Genomic DNA, 23,628 nt, shown 5'->3' with positions numbered 1-23,628 from the left:
AAATGTAGTGCTACTGCCTTAGTTACCTTGTGCTGCTGTAGTGAAAAATACTACAAATGCGTGGCTTTAAAGAACAGATATTTTCTCACAGTTATGAAAGCCAAAAGTGCAAATCAGTGTCTTAGCCATGTTGATTCCTTCTGTGGACCTCTGTCTTAGTTTCTGATGTCCTGGTGTTCCTTTGCTTGTAGACTGAATCTTCATATCGTGTCTGGCTTCCCCCTGTGAGTGTATCTCTTTGTTTATTCTGCTCTTTTGATAAGACATCACTCAGAAGTGATTAACTTTTTACTCAGAAGTGATTAAGTTTCGGACCCACCCTACTCTGCTATGGCCTCGTTAACGTAACAAAAAATGCCTGCTTCTAAACAGGGTCATATTTACAGGTTATAGGGATTAGGACTTCCACATTTCTTTTCGGGAGATATAATTTAATCCGTAACACTTACTAAAACAATCAAGCTGTGTTTAATGGAGAGATAGTTTATGCTGTTTCAGTTTTTATATTTAATTTCAATTAATTAAAATAAAAAATGGGAGTTCCTTCATCAGACTAGCCACATTTCAAGGGCTCAGTAGCCACAAGTGACTAGTTCCTACTCCGCTGGATAGCATAGTCCTCAACCAGTTGCCAGGGAGTAGATTCTGACTAATGGTGACTCCTTTCATGTGCAGAGTAGAACAGTTCCATACGGTTTTCAGGGCTGTGACCTTTTAGCAGCAGATTGCCAGGCCTTTCTTCTGAGGCAGTTCTGGGTAGGTTTGAACCACCAACCTTTCTGTTAGTAGTCGAGTGCTTAACGAATTGTACCACCCAGGAACTCCTACGGTAGCCCTAGAGGTAACCATTTTTAACTTTTTTTTTTTTAATAGGTTTCTTTGGATGTGTCCTCCTATGTCTCTAAATACTACACTGGTACTCTTCTTACTCTGTGTAGATTTTTTTATTTTAGACTTTTTCTGTTGACTTTCTGTTATAAAAGATGAGTATTTAATTCTCTTTTACTCCAAACCCCCCACCACACATGAACTCACTTCCTGGCCCTGCCTCTCATCTTCCCAATCAATAGTTTCAAATTTTTTGGCTTTAGGGCCCTTTACATTCTTAAAAATCATTGTGGATCACAAAGAGCTTTTGTTTATGTTAGAAATATTTGTTGGTATTTATCATACTAGGAATTAAAACTAAGAAAAACATTTAAAATATATTGTTATTTCTTTTAAAAGAGCAGTGATTAACGCTTTACATGCTAACATAAGTAACATTTTTAACAAAACTATATTTTCATAAAAATTAGAAGAATGACAGTTTTTTTCAGGGGGGCAAGTCTTTAATTTTCGGCTTATTAGGAGACAACTGAATTCATATACTTCTGCATTTATTCTATTGAGAAATTACACCTAACGAAGCCTCTGGAATACCATACTCTACACCTGTAAGAAAAATGCGAGTGAAAAAGGCAAATAATCTCCTAGTGTTATTATGGAAATGATTTTGAGAACCTCTGTATTATAGCAAAATTTTGTTAGACCACAATTCAGTGTTTAGTATTTTTACAACCATGTATACATGATATTCCTAGGCAGAGCTAAGAGGCATATCATGATAAAAAAAAAAAATTAGCTTTCTTTTATTGTACTTTTTTGTGTTTCATGGAGTTAATGTCTTATTTTTATGTTTTGTTTAACCCATTGCCGTCAAGTCAATTCTGACTCATAGCAACCCTGTAGGACAGAGTAGAACTGCCCCACAGGGTTTCCAAGAAACGGCTGGTGGATTCGAACTGCTGACCTTTTAGTTAGCAGCCAAGCTTTTAACCACTTTCTTCTAGCTTTCATTGTTGCTGTTGAGAAGCCCAATGCCATTTTTAATTCTTATCCTTTGGGCATTTTTGTATCGCCTCCCTGGACACTTGTAGGAGCTTCTCTTTATCCCAGTACTCTGAAAGTTTCACAAGATAATATCTTTGGTTAGGACTGGTTAATCTATTGTGCTGGGCACCAATAGAGCTCTTTCAGGCTGATAAAATCAGTATCCTCATTTTCGTAATTTTTTTTTGTTTGAAGAATTCCTTCCCTTCGTTTTCTTCTTTCTCTCTTTGTGAAACACTGTTGTCTGGATAGTGGATCCTTACAAATGCTCTAATTTACACGTTTTCTCTCTGTTTTCAATTTATTTGTCTTTTTGCTCTACTTTCTTGGAGTTGACTTCAGCATCTACCATTCTTTTGAATATATTATTTCAACTCTTGTATCTTTGATTTCTAAAGGCTCTTTTTTTTGTTTTTGTCTTCTGTTCCTTTTTCATAGTCTCTTGTTCTTATTTCATTGCTGTGATAACTTGTTACCTGTCTGCAGATAATAATACTAGTTTTGTTTTTTGAAATTTGTATCTTCTTGCTTGATCTTTATTTCCCTCTTGCAGTAGAATATTCAGTGAGTACACGTTCCTCTCATTCTAGCCTGCATTCCTCTTTGCAATATGACTTTGCTTTTCCTTCCATCCAGAGGTGAAATCTATTTCCTCTTGAATCTGAACTGGCCTTATGACTTTCTTTGACTAATAGAATGTGGCAGAAGTAATGTGCATGTTCTGGAGCCTAGGCCTTATGGTGGCTCACAGCTTGTACCTTTGTTCTCTTGGAACACTGTACTGAGAGTGTTGTGTAAGGAAGCCAGTATAGCCTTCCAGAGGATGAAAGGTGCCCCAGCTAGACAGCCAGCACCAGATGCAGGCATGAGCAATCTTGGACCTTCCAACCTAGATAATATTCTTGCTTAATGTATCTGCCTAAGTGAGCCCAAGTGAAATCACGAGAGTAACTACCTTCAAAGTGAATGAGAGATAACAATTTTTGCTGTTTTAAGCCATTAAATATTGTGGTTCATTATATAGAAATAGTTAACTTTTACCCTTCTGTGATGGTTACGGTTGTATGTCAACATGGCTCGGCCATGATTCTCAGTGGTTTGGCAGTTATAATGTAGTTTGGCAATTGAAAGATGTTGTAATCAGCTCCATCATGGGATCTGCTATGAATAGCCAGTCAGCTGAAAGGGAGTTTCCTTGGGTGTGTGGCCTGCATCAAGTATAAGTGGACGTTCTGGCAAGGCTCCAGAGCTTTTGCTTGCTCTGGATCCTGCAGCTGGCCTGTTCATCTGACCTCCAGTTCTTGGGACTTAAGCTGACAGCTTACCTGTGGTCTTGCCTTCTGATCTTGGGATTGATCAATCTTCACAGCCTCTAAGCAAGAGCCCTGCTCTCTGACCTTCCCTGATCTTGGACTCGCCAGCCCTTGTGGCTACATTCATCAGAAGAAGCCTCTATCCTGACCCACAGACTTGGGACATTCCAGCCTCTACAAGCATGTGAACCATTTCCTTAATATAAATCTCTCTGTATATACACTTATATGTGTTACTGGTTTTGCTTCTCTAGAGAACCTCACCTAAGACACCTCCTAAGGTGTTTTTTTTTTTTTCCCTGTTTGTTTTGATTTCTTTTGTGCATAGGCTTTTCTCAGATGTCTGCTAATTCTCTGTTCTCTGAAGTATAAGCCTGAAAGGTATGAGCTCGCCCGCCAACATTCTGGAAATCGAGTAGGGAAGGTTTTACTTAATCTCTCTGCTTTCATGTTGGTACTACTGCCCTCATCTGTGTTTGTGCCTTTCAGATCAGTACCCTGTGGTTTACATTCTCCAGAATCTCCTTCTGAGGTCAGGAAGGTTTTGTGCTTAGTTAAGAAGAATAGGGGAAGCAATCTTTACTAAACCAAAAACCAAACCCATTGCCGTCTAGTTGATTTCAACTCACAACAATCCTCTAGGACAGAGTAGACTGCCCCATAGGGTTTCCAAGGCTGTAATCTTTACAGAAGCAGACTGTCACATCTCCCTCCCACGGAGCAGGTGGTGGGTTTGAACTGCTGACCTTTGGGTTAACAGCTGAGTGCCAAACCACTGCTCCACCAGGGCTTCTAACTGCTTCTTAAATAGATTTTCACCCAGTCCTTAGTTTGCAACTCCACTTCACCATGACTTCCAGAGGAACTGTGATGCCAATACCTGAGCCATTTGGGAGGGTGGTTGATGGTGGTGGTGGCTCTGCTGTAAAATGGGTTGCCTCTTAGCTTTCCCCACTATTTGCTTTGGGGTTCAGTTTCTGAGTTCTCCAAGTGAGCCCAGGTGAAACCATCAGAGGAATGACCTTCAAAGTAGTGAGAACTAACAAGCTGTTGTTGTTTTAAGCCATTAAGTATAGTTAGTCCCTGATTTATGACATGATTTGTGTGATTCATTGAGTTATGATAAATCACACAACAGTCAGTATATCTGGAATGTTGCATCTTCCTGGGTGGAAGTTATGGGAAAATGCATGCAGGGGATATGAAAAAAATTGCTGAGTTACATGAACATTCTCCAAGCATTCGATGAAGATGATATAATGGAAGAGATCAGTGGATCTATGTGGCAGGAATACTGAATTTCTAACTTGATATCACTGGTGTAGAACAGCTCATAGATCATGAAGAAGGCTGACCTGGCTCTGGGATGTGGGGGTCCAAAGAAGAAAGACGTGATCTTGGCCCTCCTGGTCTTCTGTCACGCCATCTGGCTGTAGTCATGATATCTTATTTCATGCTGGAAGCCCCCTTTCCAAAGGAGGCAAGAAACATGGTCCAGTGCTGGTCAGGAAGGTTCCCTATTGCCTAATGTTTCATTGACTGGAGCCCAAGAAAACTCTGGGGCGAATTCAGGGAAACAACAGCCTAAACCATGGAACATTTTTTTGTTTGTTTTTAATTTTGTAATCATGGTGCTAAGTAATGGAGAAGGCCCCCAAGAACCCTTCTTGACCAGTTTGAAGGGGCAGGCAGGACTAGGGTCTGAGGAGTTTGTTTCAACATGAGATGTCATAGACTAAGCAGCTCACAGTAGTGAGTTATAAGCAATAGTCAGGTGTCAGAGAAGTCATCAAAGTAGGGCAAGCCTGTGGGTTGGGGCAGAGACCAGGCATTCAGATGAGGTGTGGCCCTGGAGGCCCATGTGGCCAGAAAGAGTTCCATCCTGAATAGAAAGGCCTCACCTTGTGATCTTACCTGTTTCCTGCTTTTTCCTTTGGCCTGCTTTGTGATGGCATTTGGGTGCTCTGGCTTGGGTAATGACCTTCTGAGATACTTGCATGGCTTTGGCATGGATCACAGTAGTGGGCATTTTGTTCCAGTCACCACTGCCTCTAGGCTGCAGGACAGTAGTCCTTGAAAGGCTGGAATTGAGCCCAGGTAAAGTATTCACTGGAGCCAAAGGCCAACTGAACTAACTTCAACCCTGCTTCTTACTGCAGAAGGAAGGGTTTATCCATCCAGCTATTTGTTTATACATTACCCATGAAGACCTACAGACATGTGCACAAGCTATGTGTACAGATGCACGTCTGCATGTGTTTATTTTTTAAAGAAAGCATTTCCATTACTTTAAAAAAAAAAGTGGTAGAACAGGTAGAATTGAGTTTCATATGCAATATTTTGATTAGGATTGAAGATCAGAATTATTTTTGTTGTATGGAGAACAGAACTTTTTTGAGTTCTGCATTTTTCTTTGTTGAAGTTGATAGTGTATCTATCAGCAATAACCTTGAACTAACCGTTGTAGAGCCCCTTCATGTCTTACTCCTTGTCCAGATGTCTCAGGTATAATTAGAGGCTGAGCAGAAAAATCCAGATTGTTCTTAGAGATAAGTGTTCATGTATGTTAAAAAAAAAACTTCTGCTTAAAGCTCTTCATCTGTTATGTTATGCTAATTTATAATAAACATATATTATTTCCTTCTGAGATTCCTGCTTTATCTTTCTTACAGTCAAAAAAGGAATCAAAATCTAGCTTGAGCCACAGGTATCTCATTTGTTAAATTTTTTAATTTCTCTTCCATATAATGAACGAAAAGGTTGGCAGTTCAGATCCACCAGGGGCTCCTTGGAAACTCTGTGAGGCAGTTCTGCTGTGTCCTATAGGGTCGCTATGAGTTGGAACTGACTTGACGGCGATGGATTTAGTAAATGTGTGATACTGGGCTGAATACTTTCTTTCGTCTTGGAATTGTTTCATTTAACATATAGAAGCATACGCTAGTCAGATCTTAGTAGATTTTAATTTTGAGATACCAGTATAGCTCTTATTTTCTGCATTGTTAGGTCTTCTTGTGTTCCTTCCTTATTCTAAGGTGAAATCTAGATGTGATAAATTAGTGGTTTGGGGATTTTCTTAACTCTTATCTCATCTATTTATCACTGAAATCAATCCTGAACTGGGTTGTACTGTTTACAGCACTTCACATTGTCTCTCTGATCCTTACCATTTTGAGTAGTTGAAGTCAAGGGAACTTCATAGCAGAAGAAAATTAGAAAAAGAAACCTTTACCAAAAAAAAAAAAAGAGTAATTAAAAATACACCCTTATTACCATGCTTGGTAATGTATACAACCCCTTTTTTGCCCACACTCATCCTTTGCTTTGTGCCTCTAGGAAAGTTTTATTGAATTTTGGTTGGGCAAATAGTGTTTATATTATTAAAACTTTGAATTAAGCCACATAGTACACTGTGGTTGCTTTTTTCATTACTACATGACTGCTTCATTTCTTTGGAGTCATAACTATCTCCTTGTTCACCTTCATTGTTTTTTGTTTTCAATGTAGTTATAACAAATTCAACTCCAAACTTTGCCAGTTGTTCAAATTGCTTTTCAATATGTTTATTCCAATCAGTTATGCCATCACTTCCTTTTTCATGAAGACGTCGCTCCCAAGGCCCTCTGACCTGCTCCAGTCTGCTGTGGTTGTCAAATGGCCTGTTTCACAACCTAGGATGTCCCTTTACCATAATCACGGGATTCCCTTTTCTTCCTTATTGTGTTAAATACTCTCTCTGATTCTTGTGTCTTCCTGTTTGTTGGTTTATACTTTCATTTTGGTGGAGCTTAATCCTCTAGTAGTTTTCTGAGAAAGGATGCATAGGGGTGAATATTATAAGTATTTGCTTGCCTTAAAATGCTTTTATTTTACTCTTATATGTGCTTAGTAGTTCACCTAGGTATAAGAATCCTCAGCTGGAATTCAATTTCCTTCAACATATTTTAGGCATTGATTGCTCTATTGTCTTCTGGCTTCTGCTGCTGCTTTTGAGAAGTACGAAATTGTCCTGCTTCTGGATAGTTTTTATGTGGCTTATTCCCCCCACCTCCTCTTTGGAAGCTTAGTTATCTAGTGCTGCTGTAACAAATACCACAAGTGGGTGGCTTTAATGAAGAGAAAGGTATTCTCTCACGGTCTAGGAGACTCAAAGTCCAAATTCAGGGCACCAGCTCGAGGGGAAGGCTTCCTCTCTGCGTTGGCTCTGGGGGAAGGTCCTTGTCATCAGTCTTCCTCCGGACAAGGAGCTTCTCCACACGGGAACCCTGGGTCCAAAGGATGAGCTCTGCTCCTGGCTCTGCTTCCTTGGTGGTAGGAGGTCACCCATGTCTCTGCTTGCTTCTGTCTTTTATATCTCAAAATAAATTGATTTAAGACATAACCTAATCTTCTGAATTGAATCCTGCCTCATTAACATCATAGAGGTACGATTTACAACACTTAGTAAAAATACATCAGATGAGAAAATGGTGGGCAGTCACATAATACTGGAAATCATGGACTAGCCAAGTTGACACACATTTGGGGGGGTACACAATTCAATCCATAACAGAAGCCTATAGGAAGCCCCCTACTCTCTACCTGCCTGGTATTCTGACATTTCATGATATGACTTTGTGTGGGTCTGTTTAAATCCATTGTGCTGGACTCCAGGAGGCTTTTCAATCTGGAAACAGTTTTCTTCATTCGGGGAAAATCGAATTATTTAACTGATGACTTTCCTCCATTTTTTCCCGATACTATCAAGTTGATTCCGAATCACAGCAACCCTACAGGACAGAGTAGAACTGCTGCATAAGGTTTCCAAGGCTGTAATCTTTATGGAAGCAGACTGCCACATCTTTCTCCCACAGAGCGACTGATGGGTTCCAACTGCTGACCTTTTGGTTAGCAGCCGAGCACTTAACCACTGTGCCACCAGGGCTCCTTTATTCCATTAAAATGTTAGATTGATTGACTTTTACATGTTAAACCAAGTTTGCATTCATGGGATAAATCTCACTTAGTCATCCTGGTACGCATATACCAAAACCAAACCAAACCCACTGCCGTCAAGTCGATTCTGACTCATAGCGACCCTATAGGACAGAGTAGAACTGCCCTGTAGAGTTTCCAAGGAGCACCTGGCGGATTCGAACTGCCAACCTCTTGGTTAACAGCTGTAGCACTTAACCACTACGCCACCAGGGTTTCCGGTATACATATATATGCTGTTAATTTGGTTTGCTAGAATTTGTTGAGGATTTTTGCATTTATATTCATAAGGGATATTGTTCTGTAGTTTTGTGGCAATATCTTTGTCTGGTTTTGGTATCAGGGCAATACTGGACTCATAGAATTATAATCTTTGGAAGCATTAATAAAGGATTGGTATTAATTCTTTAAATGTTTTGTAAAATTAACCTGTAAAGCCAACCTAAGCCTGAACTTCCTTCGTGTGAAGTAGATCCCTTCAGATTTTCTATTTCTTCTTCAGCCAGTGTCTGTAGTTTTTGTCTTTTTAGGAATTGGTCCATTTTATTTAGATAATCTAATTTGTTGACATACACCTTTTCATAGTGTTCCCTATAGTCCTTTTTATGTCTGTAAGATTGGTAATAATGTCCCCTCTTTCATTCCTGATTTTAGCAATCCTGTGCTTTCTCTTTTTCATCTGTTCAGTTTAGTTAAAAGTTTTGTCAGTTTTGTTGTGGTCTCCTCAAAGTACCAGCTTTTGGTTTCATTGACTTTTCTCTATTTCATTGTTTTTCTATTCTCTATTTCATTTATTTTGGCTCAAACTGCTTAATTTGTTCAGTGTGCTGATGTTTTACTGTTTCAGATTTGTCAGTATTTTGTTGTTGTTGTTGTTGTTGATTGGATTTCTTTTTAGCAACATCCCTCAATGTTTGATTGCTAATAGAGAGTGGAGAAGTGGGTTATCAAAATAGTTGGGCAACACAGAGATGAACAGCTACTTCAGCTAGAGGATTGGCTTTAATGTGCTACTGAACACTGGGAATCTTCAGAGTTGGGATAGGGTATGTCAGATTTCCTGATGATGTTGGACCATTCTTTGGCATACACTTGGGGAAGCGCTACTAGAGTTTTCTTTCAAACTTTTTCAATCCACAAACACAGTATTAGGAAAAATAAGACTAGAAAGAAAGAAATTTTAAAAGAGAAAAAAAGAATTAGGTATAATTTTGAGAAATGAGTAAATGTATAAGATTAGTTCACCCATGTGCTTTCTGAGTGTGTGTGTACTCATGGATGCGTATACATTCCCTTCACACATTTCCATTTTCATTTCACAGATTTTTAAAAAGCCTCATGGGACTCACGATTGCTGAACACCGAGTATATTTAAGAAACTTGATCACGTAAGATATGCTCTGGATGGTCACAGGACTTTACCTGGAATCAAGACTAAATGAGCCAGACTTTCCTTCATTCTAACTGGTAAAAAGTTTAAGTGCTTTTCTTAACATTATTCTATACTAATCATGTTCAATTATTTATTATTGCTTAATTATTAATATTGACAACTTATTAAGGAAACATTTAGAAGTTCCAGTATTAATTGTGGTGCTAAAAACTAGTTTAAAATCTCTAAAAATTTGATACGGGTACAATTGACTTCCTTCATAGAATAACACTTATTAGTTATAGAACCAATTGCCAAATTACAGAAGTGATTTTTTAAAACAAAGCAACATTTGAATGTTTTTAAACATTTTACATTGTAAAAGTGAGTTGGGTTCCTGGAATTTGAATATAGGCATAAGGTGTGTCGCAGATTATAATTTGCATATGATTGTTGTTTTTTTGCACGGCTTAATTATGGTAACATAACCAATGCAGGGAATGCAGAACTGGCAGTCTGTTGTGGGTTATGTTTGTTTCCTGTAGTGCCCGGCATGGAACTGAACTCAGTGTCCGGTAAACTCAGATTCGTCCCAAGTCTGGCCTGGTTTCAGTCGAGCCTTTTCAGTCTAGTTTGAAAATTCATTTGACCTATCCTTCCCTAAAAAAGTCTAGAAGTCACAGCCATTTGTGAATTTCTCCCAAAGCGTTTCCCTAATCCTAAATCAGCCCAGAGTGGAATGAATATGATGTCTTCTAATCCCCAGGACTGCTGAAGCCAGGTGATGGGCATTAATGCATCTATCAGGAGGAACCCAAATTAGCAGTGACTTCAAGGCATGACCACCCATCGCCATCAAGTCAATTTCGACTCACAACAATCCTATAGGACAGAGTAGAAGTGCCCCCATAAGGTTCCAAGGCTGTAAATCTTTACAGAAGCAAACTGCTACATCTTTCTCCCGTGGAGTGGCTGGTGAATTGGAACCCCAACCTTTTGGTTAGCAGCTGAATGCTTAACCACTGCGCCACCATGGTTCCTTGTTAGAGATATAGAGGTGTAAAGAACAGTGGAAGACCTACTCTTCAATTATTGAACTAACTACTACAGTTAGTAGGTTTTCGATGCTGCAGCAATCCTAAGAATTACTGCAAGGCCGGTACCTGTTCCTGTTGTTGTTGCACTGATGCTAACTCATAGTGACTCCGTAGGACAGAGTAGAACTGTCCCATAAGGTTCCCAAGGCGGAAATCTTTTTATGGAACCAGACTGCCACATCTTTCTCCCACAAAGTGACTGGTGGGCTCAAACCATTGACCTTTCAGTTGGTAGCCTATTGCTTTAACCACTGTGCCATCAAGGCAAGGGGCCCTGTCTTAGTTATCTAGTGCCACTATAACAGAAATACCGCAAGTGGACAACTTTAACAAAGAGAAATTTATTCACTCATAGCCTTTGAGGCTAGAAGTCCAAATTCAAGGTGCCAGTGCCAGGGGAGGCTTTCTGTCTCTCTTGGCTCTAGGGGAAGGTCCTTGTCATTAATCTTCCCCTGGTCCAGGAGCTTCTCAGTGCAGGGATCCCAGGTCCAAAGGTTGTGTGCACTCCTGGCTCTTCTTGCTTGGTGGCATGAGGTCCCCCATCTCTCTGCTCTCTCTCTTTTATATCTCAAAAGAGATCTACTCAAGATACAACCTAATCCTGTAGATTGAGTCCTGCCTTATTAACATAACTGCCTCTAAGCCTGCCCTGTTGACATCATAGAGGTAGAATTTACAACACATAGGAAAATCATATCAGATGACAAAATGGTGGACAATCACAATACTGGGAATCATGGCCTAGCCAAGTTGACCCACATTTTGGGGGAATACAATTTAATCCATAACAGGTGGTAATTCTTGGAATTGGTGCAGCGTCAAAAACCTTCTAATTATGGACAGCTCACAATCATTGTAGCTTAGGTCTTCAACTGTTTTTTTTAATACCTGTATATATCTAACTAGGAGCACTGGTGATGCAGGGGTTATAGTGCTTGGCTGCTAACCAAACGGTAGGAAGTTCAAACCCACCAGCTGCTTTGTAGGAGATAAACAGTCTGCTTCCATACAGATTTCAGCCTTAGAAACCCTGTGGGGCAGTTCTGCTCTGTCCTATAGGGTTGCTATGAGTTGAAATCAACTTGACAGCAGTGGGTTTTTGGTACATACCTAACAAGTAAAATTTGTATTATAGCATAGCATATTCCAATGCATCCTTATAACTAGTTTTTTTGTTGTTGAAACAAGCATAAATACTAGAGACTGTGGGTTTCCTATAATGCTACCCCTTCTCCTCCTATTGACCCACTTTGTTTTAAACATCTGACTTTACAGAATTTGATTTCATAGCAAAGAGGACAGTTGAGCCTTGAGAAAATGTAGTGGAAAATTTTTTATTTACATACTTCATTTCTATTTTTTTTTTTCAGTACTGTCCTCCATTTCAAAATGTCTTTGCACCTGTGATAAATGCAAACTGACAACTCCCAAGTCCACAGGAGAGGGAAAATCAGTGGTGTCTGAAGCCTAGAAGACTGCCCTTTACAAAGCCAAGGCCCCAACGGTTGTTTGAAATGCTGAGGAAGCTTCTGCGGAGGAGACTGTTTTCTTATCCCACTAAATACTACTTCTTAGTTGCCATTTTTTCCCTAGTCACCTTCTCTGTTTTAAGAATTCATCAGAAGACTGAATTTGTAAGCATTAGAGACTTGGAACTGACTGAAGAGAATCCTAGTAGTGATATTAATTGTACCAAAGTTTTACAGGGTGATGCAGATGAAATCCAAAAGGCAAAGCTCGAAATGCTAACAGTAAAATTTAAAAAGCGCCCTCGGTGGACAACCTACGATTATATAAACATGACCAGTGATTGTACATCTTTCATCAAGAGGCACAAATATATCACAGATACCCTTAGCAAAGAAGAGGCAGAGTTTCCAATTGCATATTCTATAGTAGTTCACCACAAAATTGAAATGCTCGACAGGCTCCTGAGGGCCATCTATGTGCCTCAGAATTTCTATTGTATTCACGTGGACAAAAAGTCTGAGGATTCCTTTTTAGGTGCAGTGATGGGCATTGCGTCCTGTTTTAGTAACGTCTTTGTGGCCAGCCAGCTGGAGAGTGTGGTCTATGCTTCATGGAGCCGGGTCCAGGCAGACCTCAACTGCATGAAGGACCTCTACAGAATGAGTGCGGACTGGAAGTACTTGATAAATCTTTGTGGTATGGATTTTCCTATTAAAACCAATCTGGAAATTGTCAGGAAGCTCAAGTCATTCATGGGTGAAAACAACCTCGAAACTGAGAAAATGCCACCCCACAAAGTGGAAAGGTGGAAAAAGCGTTATGAAGTCATTGATGGGAAGCTAACAAACACTGGGGCAGATAAAGTGCATCCTCCTCTCGAAACACCCATTTTCTCAGGCAGTGCCTATTTTGTGGTCAGTAGGAACTATGTGGGTTATGTGCTAGAAAATGAAAAAATCCAAAAGTTTATAGAGTGGGCAAAAGACACCTACAGCCCCGATGAATATCTCTGGGCCACCATTCAAAGGATCCCTGAAGTCCCTGGTGCACTGCCCTTGAGCTATAAGTACGACACATCTGACATGCAGGCGGTTGTGAGGTTTGTCAAATGGCACTACTATGAAGGCGATGTTTCCAAGGGCGCCCCCTACCCGCCCTGCAGTGGCGTCCACGTGCGCTCCGTGTGTGTTTTTGGGTCAGGGGACTTGAACTGGATGCTACGCAAGCACCACTTGTTTGCCAACAAGTTTGACGTGGATGTTGACCTCTTTGCTCTCCAGTGTTTGGATGAACACCTGAGGCATAAAGCTCTGGAGCCTTTAAAACACTTACCGTGGTAGGCAACTTTAGAAAGAAGGGTGCTGCGCAGAATGAACACCATCTGACTTCTCTGCATCAGAAAAGCTGTATGGGGGACTTTTGGGGACAGGGATTCTGCTAAGGCTTTATGTCAGAGAATCTCCATGTTTTCGGCAGAGCAAGTCTGGTAGAAAGGTTATAGCATTAAATCTCCAGCATCATTAAAGAGAGGAGGCTGGGAGCCAAGATTTTGTTGGAGGAAAAGATGTAGTTGTCTTCACAACTCTTTTCTTTGGCTATGTGGTTTGTGAATGTGTGGTGGTGGGTAGCAATGAGGCCAGAAGAGACAGCAAATGTGGGAGAGGTGGCAGGGAGAGGTGAGGTGCAAAACTCGGCCTGCTAAAAGCTCAGGGACTTAAATCAAAAATGCTTAACAAAAGGAAAATAATCAACCTGTGCAAAAATTATTTTGATATGATAATTTTCCTGATTTGAATAAATTTGTAGCAACAACCAATCATAAAGGTCTAATTTATCTTGTATGTTGTTGTTAGGTGCCGTTGAGTCAGTTCCAACTCATAGTGACCCTGCGTACCACAGAATGAAACACTGCTTGGTCCTGCACCATCCTTACAATCATTACTGTGCTTGAGTCCATTGTTACAGCCACTGTGCCAGTCCATCTCATTGAGGATCTTGTGTTTTTCACTGACCCTCTACTTTACCAAGCAAGTCCTTCTCCAGGGACTGATCCCTCCTGATAACATGTCCAAAATACATGAGATGAAGTCTCACCATCCTTGCTTCTAAGGATTGTTCTGGCTGTACTTCTTCCAAGACAGATTTGTTCATTCTTCTGGCAGTCCATGGTATATTCAGTATACTTCGCCAGTACCATAACTCAGAGGCATCAATTCTTCCATCTTCCTTACTCATTGTCCAGCTTTTGTATATTTGTTGAAATAGAAATTTGATTTGACTCTCAATGATCCTTGTGAATAATTTACTTTCTATTACAACACTGCGCTGTGTAGTACACCTGCTCTTACCAAATACCTTGTTATCTGACATTTCGCATTTATGACAATAGTAAAAAATCTACTATCCAACTATTTTGCACATTAGCAACATACATCTGGCAGTAACGAATGCTGAGGTGTGAGGCGAGAGTGATGGTTAGAGTTATGTGTTGACTTGGCCATGATTCTCAGTGGTTTGGCAGTTATGGAATGATGTAATTTGGCAGTTGTGTAATGATGTGGTCATCCTCTATTTTCACATAATGCTGATATTTGCATAATGACCTGGTCTTTGGAACTTAACTACCTCACAAGTGAGGAGTATATACCTATATGTCATCTCAGGGAACTTAAAGTACTTGATTTAACATGAGTTACTTCTGACTAATTTTTGCTTATAACAATGCACTTTTTTTCAGGTAATTTATGAATCATCTTAGGTTATCAGAAAAGCTAAGATCTTTTTATTATAGTTTCTTAAAGAGTTAACGCAAGAAAAATTTTCCATATATTTATCTCCCTGCTTCTCTCTCAATTCTGCACAAACCCTGCTGTCAAACTGGATATCAAGGCTTAACTTTGATAAAACAAAAAACAAAACTAAACCTGTTGCTATCAAGTCAGTTCCAACTCATGGAGACACTGCCCCATAGACCTTCCAAGGAGTAGCTGATGGATTCGAGCTGCCAACCTTTGGTTAGCCAAGCTCTTAACCACTGCACCACTAGGGCTCCTAACTTTGATGGGACCCTATATTACTCTCTCAGTACTCCAATGTGACTTGATTGTCACCAACTAGTACAGAGAAGAGAGAATGGATAAAATAGCCTTGGGAGGAGGGGAAGGGGAGTTGTCGTATTTAGCCAATTACTGAAGGCCGTGATTTTTAAAACAAGCCCTGGTGGCACCGTGGTTAAGTGCTCAGCTGCTAATGGAAAGGTCGGTGGTTCAAACCCACTAGCCTCTCTGCTGGAGAAAGATGTGGCAGTCTGTTTCTGTAAAGATGACAGTCCTAGAAACCCCATGGGTCAGTTCTCTGTCACATAGTTGCTGTGAGTCGGAATAGACTCAATGGCAATGAATTTTTTTCTGTTTCTTTTTAATGATTTCTAAAAACTAGCAATTGACACTATCTCCAGAAATAAAGGTTGTTTGTTGAATCCCTTTGTGTCCAAACTTCCAGGGTCAAGGTTTCCTCATGTCACCTGTGCCTTCACTGGAAAAGAACTGACCTCTGCCGTTACTGCTGCACGTTACCTGTGCAGCTCCTTAGCCTATTGGTTGTAATTTCCCTCTATAGGGTTGCTATGAGTCGGAATCGACTCAATGGCACTGGGTTTCGTTTGGTTTTGGTTATCATAACCTTCCAGAAATGGAGGAAGAATGGCACTTTTATTCCACATGGCTTACTCAAAGGCCTGGGAATCCTAACACGAATTTAAGATTTAGAAGAGATTGCATGGATATTGATATTATTTATAGCATACGCTCTCCATTTTTACCCAAAAGACAGCTGATTTGGAGTTGCTATCATGCTGTGTCATAGCTCAAAGTCAGTTTGATAAGCTGACCTTCTGCAGCCAAAGATCTAACAGAAAATGTGAAGCTTTATCATTTAAGTAGATAGATAGCTGTCTTTGAGTCTGCCTTGTATAACAGAATGAAACATTGCCAGTCCTCAGTCATCTTCACAATTGCCAACATGTTCAAGTCCATCGTAGGGACTATTGTGCTAATCCATCCAACTGAGGGTATTCCTTGCCCTCACTGGCCCTAAACTTCTCTACACATGATACCCCCTTCCAGCAATTGATCCCTTCCAGTTACATGTCCAGAGCCAGCGAGTCAGCGTTAAGTTGTAATCCATAAGGTTTTTACTGACTAATTTTTGGAAGTAGATCGCTAGGCTTTTCTTCCTATATCTGCCTTAGTCCGGAAGCTCTGTTGAAACCTACCCACCATGGGTGACCGTGCTGGTATTTGAAATACTGGCGACATAGCTTCCAGCATCACAGCAACACGCAAGCCACCACAGTATGACAAACTGATAGACAGGTGGTGGTGAACATTTACCATTAGACTTTTAAAACTCTTCAAAGCCATGAACTTTATTTTTAGAACATAGGAGACTTAAACAGTACATGAGAATTTCATAATACCAGTTTCAGGCATTCACTGACAAAACATGTTTTTATTTCTAAAGATGAAAAACAACATTTTATTGAGTTTTGCTATATTGACCACACTAAATGAAAATTTCATGCCATTTTTTGAACCTGGATCATCATATGTAAGCGTGCATGTCCGTGGACTGCTGTGTTTCTGTATATTAGCATGGTGGCCAGTGTTAGGCCAAGAGGAAGGCTCACTTTACTTTGAAAACTTGACACAAAGTTGATGAGGGCATTAGGTACATAATACTCTGTCTCTATTGGTTTCTAAACCAATTTTTTTCTTCTAAGGCATGTCAAATATTTCTACCATGTTCTTTTTTAGCAGAAAGGTGTCACCTACAAGGTAAGGCTCTTTTTTTTTTTTTCACTCTAAGACCAGAGACGTTCAGTGACATGTGTATATATATATATATATATATTTTTTTTTTAAGTGCATTCTTGGTGTCTTGTTTTACAGAACTTTTTTCATTTTGAAAGTTTTCCAATCCACAGAAAAGTTAAACCAGTGGTACAGCGAACACCTGTCTACCCCTTACACGTAACCAAAGGTTGTTAACCTCCTGCCCTATTTGCATTGTTTTTTGTGTTTTGGATGAAGCAGAATTGAAAATTAGTTTTAAAAATAGCTCAATATAGCATTTATCACAGCGCTCTTGCTTTGTTGTAGTGTGACTGCCTCTCATTTACATTTAAATTGTCAAGTTTCAAGGGATTTTTTCCTTCCCCATAGGTATGAAAATAGGACTTCAGAGTCCATTTCCTCAGCCCCATGCTAAAACCAAACCCACCTTCTTTTACGCAGTTGAGATAGCTCATCTTTCTAGCATGGTACTTGTTGAAAAATGTCTGCAAACGCTACCCTACAGGTAATACCTGTTCAGGGACTGTATAGAAACTAAAAGTATTTCATTTTTAAACTTTTCAGAAGAACTTGAAACCACTAAATTTAAGTTATTCTGAAAAGCAGTTTGAGGAAATCAGAAGGGTAGTTTCAAAATTTCAGAAGGAAGCTGATGATACGTTCAGGAGAACCGAAACACAAGTTATGTACAAGTTATTTAAGTTACATCGTAATGTCAGTTATTAAGCTTAAGTTTTTTTTTTTTTTTACTGTCACTTAAAGTCTTATAGGAAATTATTAGAAGCCATACAAATAAAATTGGAAATCCTTAAACATACAAAAATTGCAAAACTATGATCAAAGTATGCTAGCTAATGAAGTATTGTATCAAGGCTGACATATGTTGTAGGGAAAAGAACATCATAAAGTTTAATAAAGAAGGCAGAAAGTTTTATTCTGCAAATTTTCTAAAAGACAATAGTGGGAAGCAGACAATTATGTTGCCAGAGCCATGTCTGCCTGAGTCCAAGGAAATATTACAGAATAAGCAAAAATGGGAAAACTGACCAGCATGCTGCCGCAGCCGTGTCTGTCCAAATCCAAAGAAAGAGTCATCAGTATATATTAACATTAAAAAATGGGCAAAACCTTTGAAATGTTCACCTTTTCACCGATTGGCTAGAAACTGTGCTCCTACATTTTGAATTGCCTGTCTTAACAATCATTGGTACAGGTTTCAGTAACTGACAGTCAGGAGGGTCTTCACTGGTCCAACAAATTCTCTATTCACCAAATGCTAATAGAAAAAAAGTGGAAAGTCTTTTGTGTTCTCTTTGATTGGCATTATGTGAAAAGTCCCCTAAAAAGATATTTTTCTCCCCTAAAAGACAATTTCCGAGATTGTCACATCTATTCTCTTTATCTCAGGGCCCAGTTGATATGTTCTTGTGAGTCCTTGTGGGCCCAGCTCCAGCTAGGTCACATTTTCTATGCTCAAGGACAGGGAATAATGATTCCAGTATTGTTTCCTAAATCAGCAGGAAGATTTTGTTGTTGTCCCTCTCAACGATCATTGCTACAGGTTTCAGTAATGACAGTCAGGAGGGTCTTCATTGGTCCGACAAATTCCTATTCACTAAATGTTAATAGAAAAAGGTAAGAGTGGAAAGACTTTTGTGTTCTGGCTTATGTGAAAGGTTCTCTAAAGGATATTTTCCAAGATTATCCTACATATTCTATTGTCTTTATACTTACTTAAGGGCCCAGTTGATCGGTCCTTGTGGGCCCAGCTCCAGCTTGGTCACATTCTGTATGCTCAAGGACAGGGAATAGTGACTCCAATATTTTCTAAATCACATACTACTTAGTAAAGGACAAAGGCTAACAAAAATGGTTCTTTACAGGCAATTACCCAGGTTCTTCCCAGACCACAGTAACTAGCTGCCCGGTCTTGAAAACATGGAGGATTTTTGTCTCTAAGCATGTATTTGTGTCATTCATTCAAGTACAATTCACTTAAATGAAATAACATCAGCGCATTCATTTTTTGTAGTTGTTTTAGGAGGAAGTAGCCATGTTTTAGTTCATTTGTCTGTAGGGTCAATTGAACTGGACCTTTTCAGTTGCTTAGAAAAAATAAAAATTCCTCACATTAAGTATAAAATGAATTCAACATTATTCCATGGCAAAAGTGAGTTTTCTCTTGTGAATGTGGACATTACTAGATGCAGTTGAAATCAGTCAATCACCATTAAAATCAGCCATTCAGAAACCAATGCCTTATCTCCACGAATTATTCCTTTTTCATTTGCTACCAAATGTTAAATTTAAATATTTGATATTTGTACTCATTAAATTTAGTGGTTGATATGGTACATTATAACTAACAAGGTCATTTGTCGTGATTAAAATCAGAATCTCGGGGGATTGAGACATAGGATTAATTGCGGGGGCGGGGGGAAACAAAAGAGCTGTTAAAAGATTACCATCTAGAAGTTGGGTAGGCAGGAACCCACCCTGTCAATCTAAGATTGAAACAACCCATGAATTATTATCTCCTTCTTAGGGTTCTCTAGTCCCCCCCGCCCCGCCCTTTACAGGCTCCTCATACGCAGAAGAACAAATTGTGACCCATGTTTAACCTTCCTTAGCCCTCCGAAGATGGTGATGTCGTGCTGAAGATCAAGTGCACTTGCGTTCTATCCCATAATAAATGATGCCACGGGCTGCCAAGAGGACTCCATCTTGAATATCAGTGGATTCCATCTTAGATTCCAGGTGTGACTCAACCTAATCAGCATACACCACCATTCTGAGTAGTACCCACCCCTTGAAAGAAGCCCACTAAATATTCATTACTCTGTTGTCTACACCAAACCCGTATAAGCCCTAGCCTTGCTTCCCTTTTCAAGTCAGTCTTTTGGAGAGGTCCTTTTGCTTGACTCAAGCACAATAAACCTTGCTGAAGATAAAGTTTGTGTTTTGCATGTATTCTTACTCAGGAAAAGACAAGGACCCTTTGTGTTAGATTGGCAATTGGTAACAAGAAGATTAATCCTCAAGGCAGAAATGTGTAAATGGAAAAGGGTATGGCAAAGTTAGAAAATTAAACACAGATTATGAAAAAGGGCCAGGGTGGGGAACTTGAGAAGAATGTAATTTAATGGTTATTATACATAGGGTCACCACAAATCAATTGGACTGTAACCAACAACAGCAGTTTGCATCCTATGGCTCTGCTGAAGGAAGAGAGTAGCTCAATGGCCAAAGACTAACAGGATCTGTTGCTTGTTGTAGTACATGGTGGTCACAGCTGCTGGAAAAGGGAAGCGTGTTGAATTAACCCCATAAGCATATCCCACCCCCTCATTTAGTACCTGTTCCAAAGGTCATCTCACCTGTTAAACCCCTCTGGATAATCTTGAGCCCCATTTTAGATGAAACAGACTAGAAAGAGGCAAAATTGGTTGACCACAGGTCTTTAAAATTTGAAAGCGTTATATATCCTTTATACATTATAAACCTATTTATGAAGGATTTAATTTTTAATGTGTGTTTTCATAGGAATAGATTATAGATTTAACTAACGTGTCTATCTTCTGATTATGAGAAAGGAAAAAGCAAACGGAAATTTTGAACAAGGGAGGCTTAATAACAATTTATGCTCATTTTTTGGAATGACTTTACTGGGGTTCACATACCATACAATTCACCCACTTAAAGCATACCGTGAGTGGGTTTTAATATAACCACCACCACAATCAATTTTACAACATTTTCATCACCCCAAAAAGAAAACCTGTATGTACCTTTTCAGAGTTTCTCCCCATTTCCCCTCAACCTCCTGCTAATGTTTTTTTTTTTTTTTTTTTAATTAATTTTTATTGTTCTTCAAGTGAAAGATCACAAATTAGGTCAGTCTCTCATAAAAAAATTTACATACACCTTGCTATACACTCCTAATTGCTCTCCCTCTGATGAGATAGAACAGTTCTTCCCTCCACCCTCTCTCTTCATGTCCATTCGGGTAGGTTCTGGCCCCTTCTGCCCTCTCGTCTCCCCTCCAGACAGGAAATGCCCACATAGTCTCTTGTGACCACTTGATCCAAGAAGGTCGTTCTTCACTAGTATGATTTTCCATCCCCTATTCCAGTCCAATCCCTGTCTGAAGAGTTGGCTTTGGGAGTGGTTCCTGCCCTGGACTAACAGAAGGCCTGGGGTCCATGGCCTCCGGGGTCCCTCCAGTCCCAGTCTGACCATTAAGTCTGGCCTTTCTACGAGAATTTGGGGTCTGCAACCCACTGCTCCTGCTCCCTCAGGGTTTCCTTGTTGGATTCCTTGTCAGGGCAGTCATCAGTTATGGCCGGGTACCATCTAGTTCTTCTGGTCTCAGGCTGAAGTAGTCTCTGGTTTATGTGGTCCTTTCTGTCTCTTGAAAACCCTGGTGGCATAGTGGTTAAATGTTATGGCTGCTAACCAAAGGGTCAGCAGTTCGAATCTACCAGGCACTCCTTGGAAACTCTACGGGGCAGTTCTACTCTGTGCTATAGAGTCACTATGAGTTGGAATCGACTCGGCACTGGGTTTGGGTTTTTTTTTTTTTTGGTTCGGTCTCTTAGGCTCATAATTATTTTGTGTCTTTCATGTTCTTCATTTTTCTTGTTCCAGGTGGGTTGAGACCAACTGATGCATCTTAGATGGCCTCTTGCTAGCGTTTAAGACCCCAGATGCCACTCTCCAAAGTGGGATGTAGAATGTTTTCTTAATAGATTTTATTATGCCAATTGCTAATGTATTTTTAGAAAGCGTTAAGATGCCAAGAGAAAATGGTCAAAGAATATAACAATTCAAAGAAGGTAAAATAAGAGAAATAATTGAAATTTAATAAAATTGAAATTTAATAAAAATCACCCAATTTAAAACAGTTTAATTTTCGTATACCAAATTAGCAAAGTTTGTTTTTAAATTCACCTTCAGTCCTTATGACACTATGTTGAGAAATTCATACTGGTGGGAAAGTTATTCAAACCTACCAGAACAAGTTTGACCCCACGAAAAGCCTTAAAACCATTCCCATTCTTTGATTAATAATTCTACTTCTTAGAAAATATCCTAAGGGAATAATCAAAAAATCTAGCCCAAGATTTAAATCCATCTAATTATCATTTTAATTATCATATCCTTACTAATACTAAGATGTAAAAAGACATCCAGTGATAGAATAATTGTGTATTTTATTTTTGTATTTATGCAATCTTTTTATAGTATGTTTAATGCCATGGAAAATAACTATAGCTTAAGTGAAATGAAGTGGAAGACTACATATAATGTGATCTTAATTATGTTTTTTTTTGTTAAAAAAGATTGCATTAAACAAAGGAGCATTCAGAATTTGCCTGAAATCACATCTTGATATTTCAAGAGCAATTCCTTCCAGCTCCATAAAACTACTGCTTGCCAAATATTTATTTGCAGCATTTTCCACATATGGTTTGCCTTAGGGAGCCTTATCCTTCCCACCCCCAGCCTTTATTTGGGGGAAGGAGGCGCCTTGCTTTCTCTCTACTTCTTTTTTACCCACAGAAGTGTTTTTAGATTTAAGCTTTGGTGCTTAGCAGAGTATGTCCTAGTCTTATAACTCTGAATAACCATATCAGATGCCCTAACTGGAGGCCTTCAGTGGAAAGAGCATTTTTCAGCACTAGGCAGAGGAATATTTAATGAGTGGTGTAGTGGTTAAGCTATGGCTACTAACCAAAAGGTCAGCAGTTCAAATCCACCAGCCACTCCTTGGAAACCCTACGGGACAGTTCTACTCTGAGTCACTTGTGAGTGAGTCGGACTCCAAGGCAATGTTTTGTTTTTTTTTTTTTAGTAGGCCTCAGAGAAGGAGCCCTGGTGGGTGCAGTGGTTACAGTGATTGGCTGCTAACGGAAAGGGCTGCGGTTTCAATACCACCAGCGGCTCCTCGGGAGAAAGATGTGGCAGTCTGCTTCCATACAGATTTACAGCCTTGAAAACCCTATAGGGTCACTATAAGTCAGAATTGACTTGATGGCTGTGGGTTTGGTTGGTTTTTGAATTATAGGTCACCAAAAGAGCCCTAGTAACACAGTAGTTAAGTGCTCGGCTGCTAACCAAAAGGCTGGCAACCACTCTGCAGGAGAAGGATGTGGCAGTCTGCTGCTTTCGTAAAGATTTACAGCCTTGGAAACCCTATGGGGCAATTCTGCTCTGTCCTATAGGGTGGCTATGAGTGGGAGTCGACAGCAATGAGTTTGGTTTTTGGACAGGCCACTGTCAAGATGCTTAAACTGGTGGCCACTTTGTCTCTAGTCCTTAGAATCAATATGTGGAATTTCATTTTCTGAAACCAGATTAATGTTAATTGCTTGTTAGGTGAGGATGGGCTGGGCTCTCTGAAGTACATGCCAATGCAAAGCAGATGTTCTCTCTCAGCAAGAGGACTTGAAAACACTCATTCCCTGCAGTAGCGTCCAGGCAAACACTCTACTCTGGGAGTATCCTGGATGAGCAATGTTGGTTCAGGAGGAGGATCTCCTTTAACTAGAGATCTTTGTGCATTGTATTCGAAGGCTCAACTATTAGGTAGCAGAAACCAGTGCTTTCTTAAAAAGGTTAGCTAAGAAACACAAACTTATGCTTTCTTAAAATAAAAGTTAAAAAAGCTCATTAAA

General features: G+C 39.7%; 1 protein-coding gene across 3 annotated transcripts in view; it reads left to right on the top strand.

The window, feature by feature from the left end:
• Positions 1–20,775, top strand: part of GCNT1 (glucosaminyl (N-acetyl) transferase 1) — a 47,738-nt gene extending 26,963 nt beyond the window's left edge. For 2 of the 3 annotated variants that reach the window (XM_010587501.3, XM_003407380.4), the window contains 2 exons: positions 9,482–9,626; positions 11,999–20,775. In XM_010587501.3, coding sequence (XP_010585803.1) covers positions 12,143–13,438 — 1,296 coding nt within the window. In that variant the 5' untranslated portion in view covers positions 9,482–9,626; positions 11,999–12,142 and the 3' untranslated portion in view covers positions 13,439–20,775. Of the gene's footprint in view, positions 1–1,235; positions 3,366–9,481; positions 9,627–11,998 lie in introns of those variants that run through there. The other variant, XM_064291215.1, reaches the window with a different exon arrangement.
• Positions 20,776–23,628: the final 2,853 nt, after the last annotated feature.

The sequence above is a fragment of the Loxodonta africana genome, chromosome 9, assembly GCF_030014295.1.
Source record: "Loxodonta africana isolate mLoxAfr1 chromosome 9, mLoxAfr1.hap2, whole genome shotgun sequence".
Taxonomy (NCBI): domain Eukaryota; kingdom Metazoa; phylum Chordata; class Mammalia; order Proboscidea; family Elephantidae; genus Loxodonta; species Loxodonta africana.
This window is presented reverse-complemented; position numbering and strand designations above follow the sequence as displayed.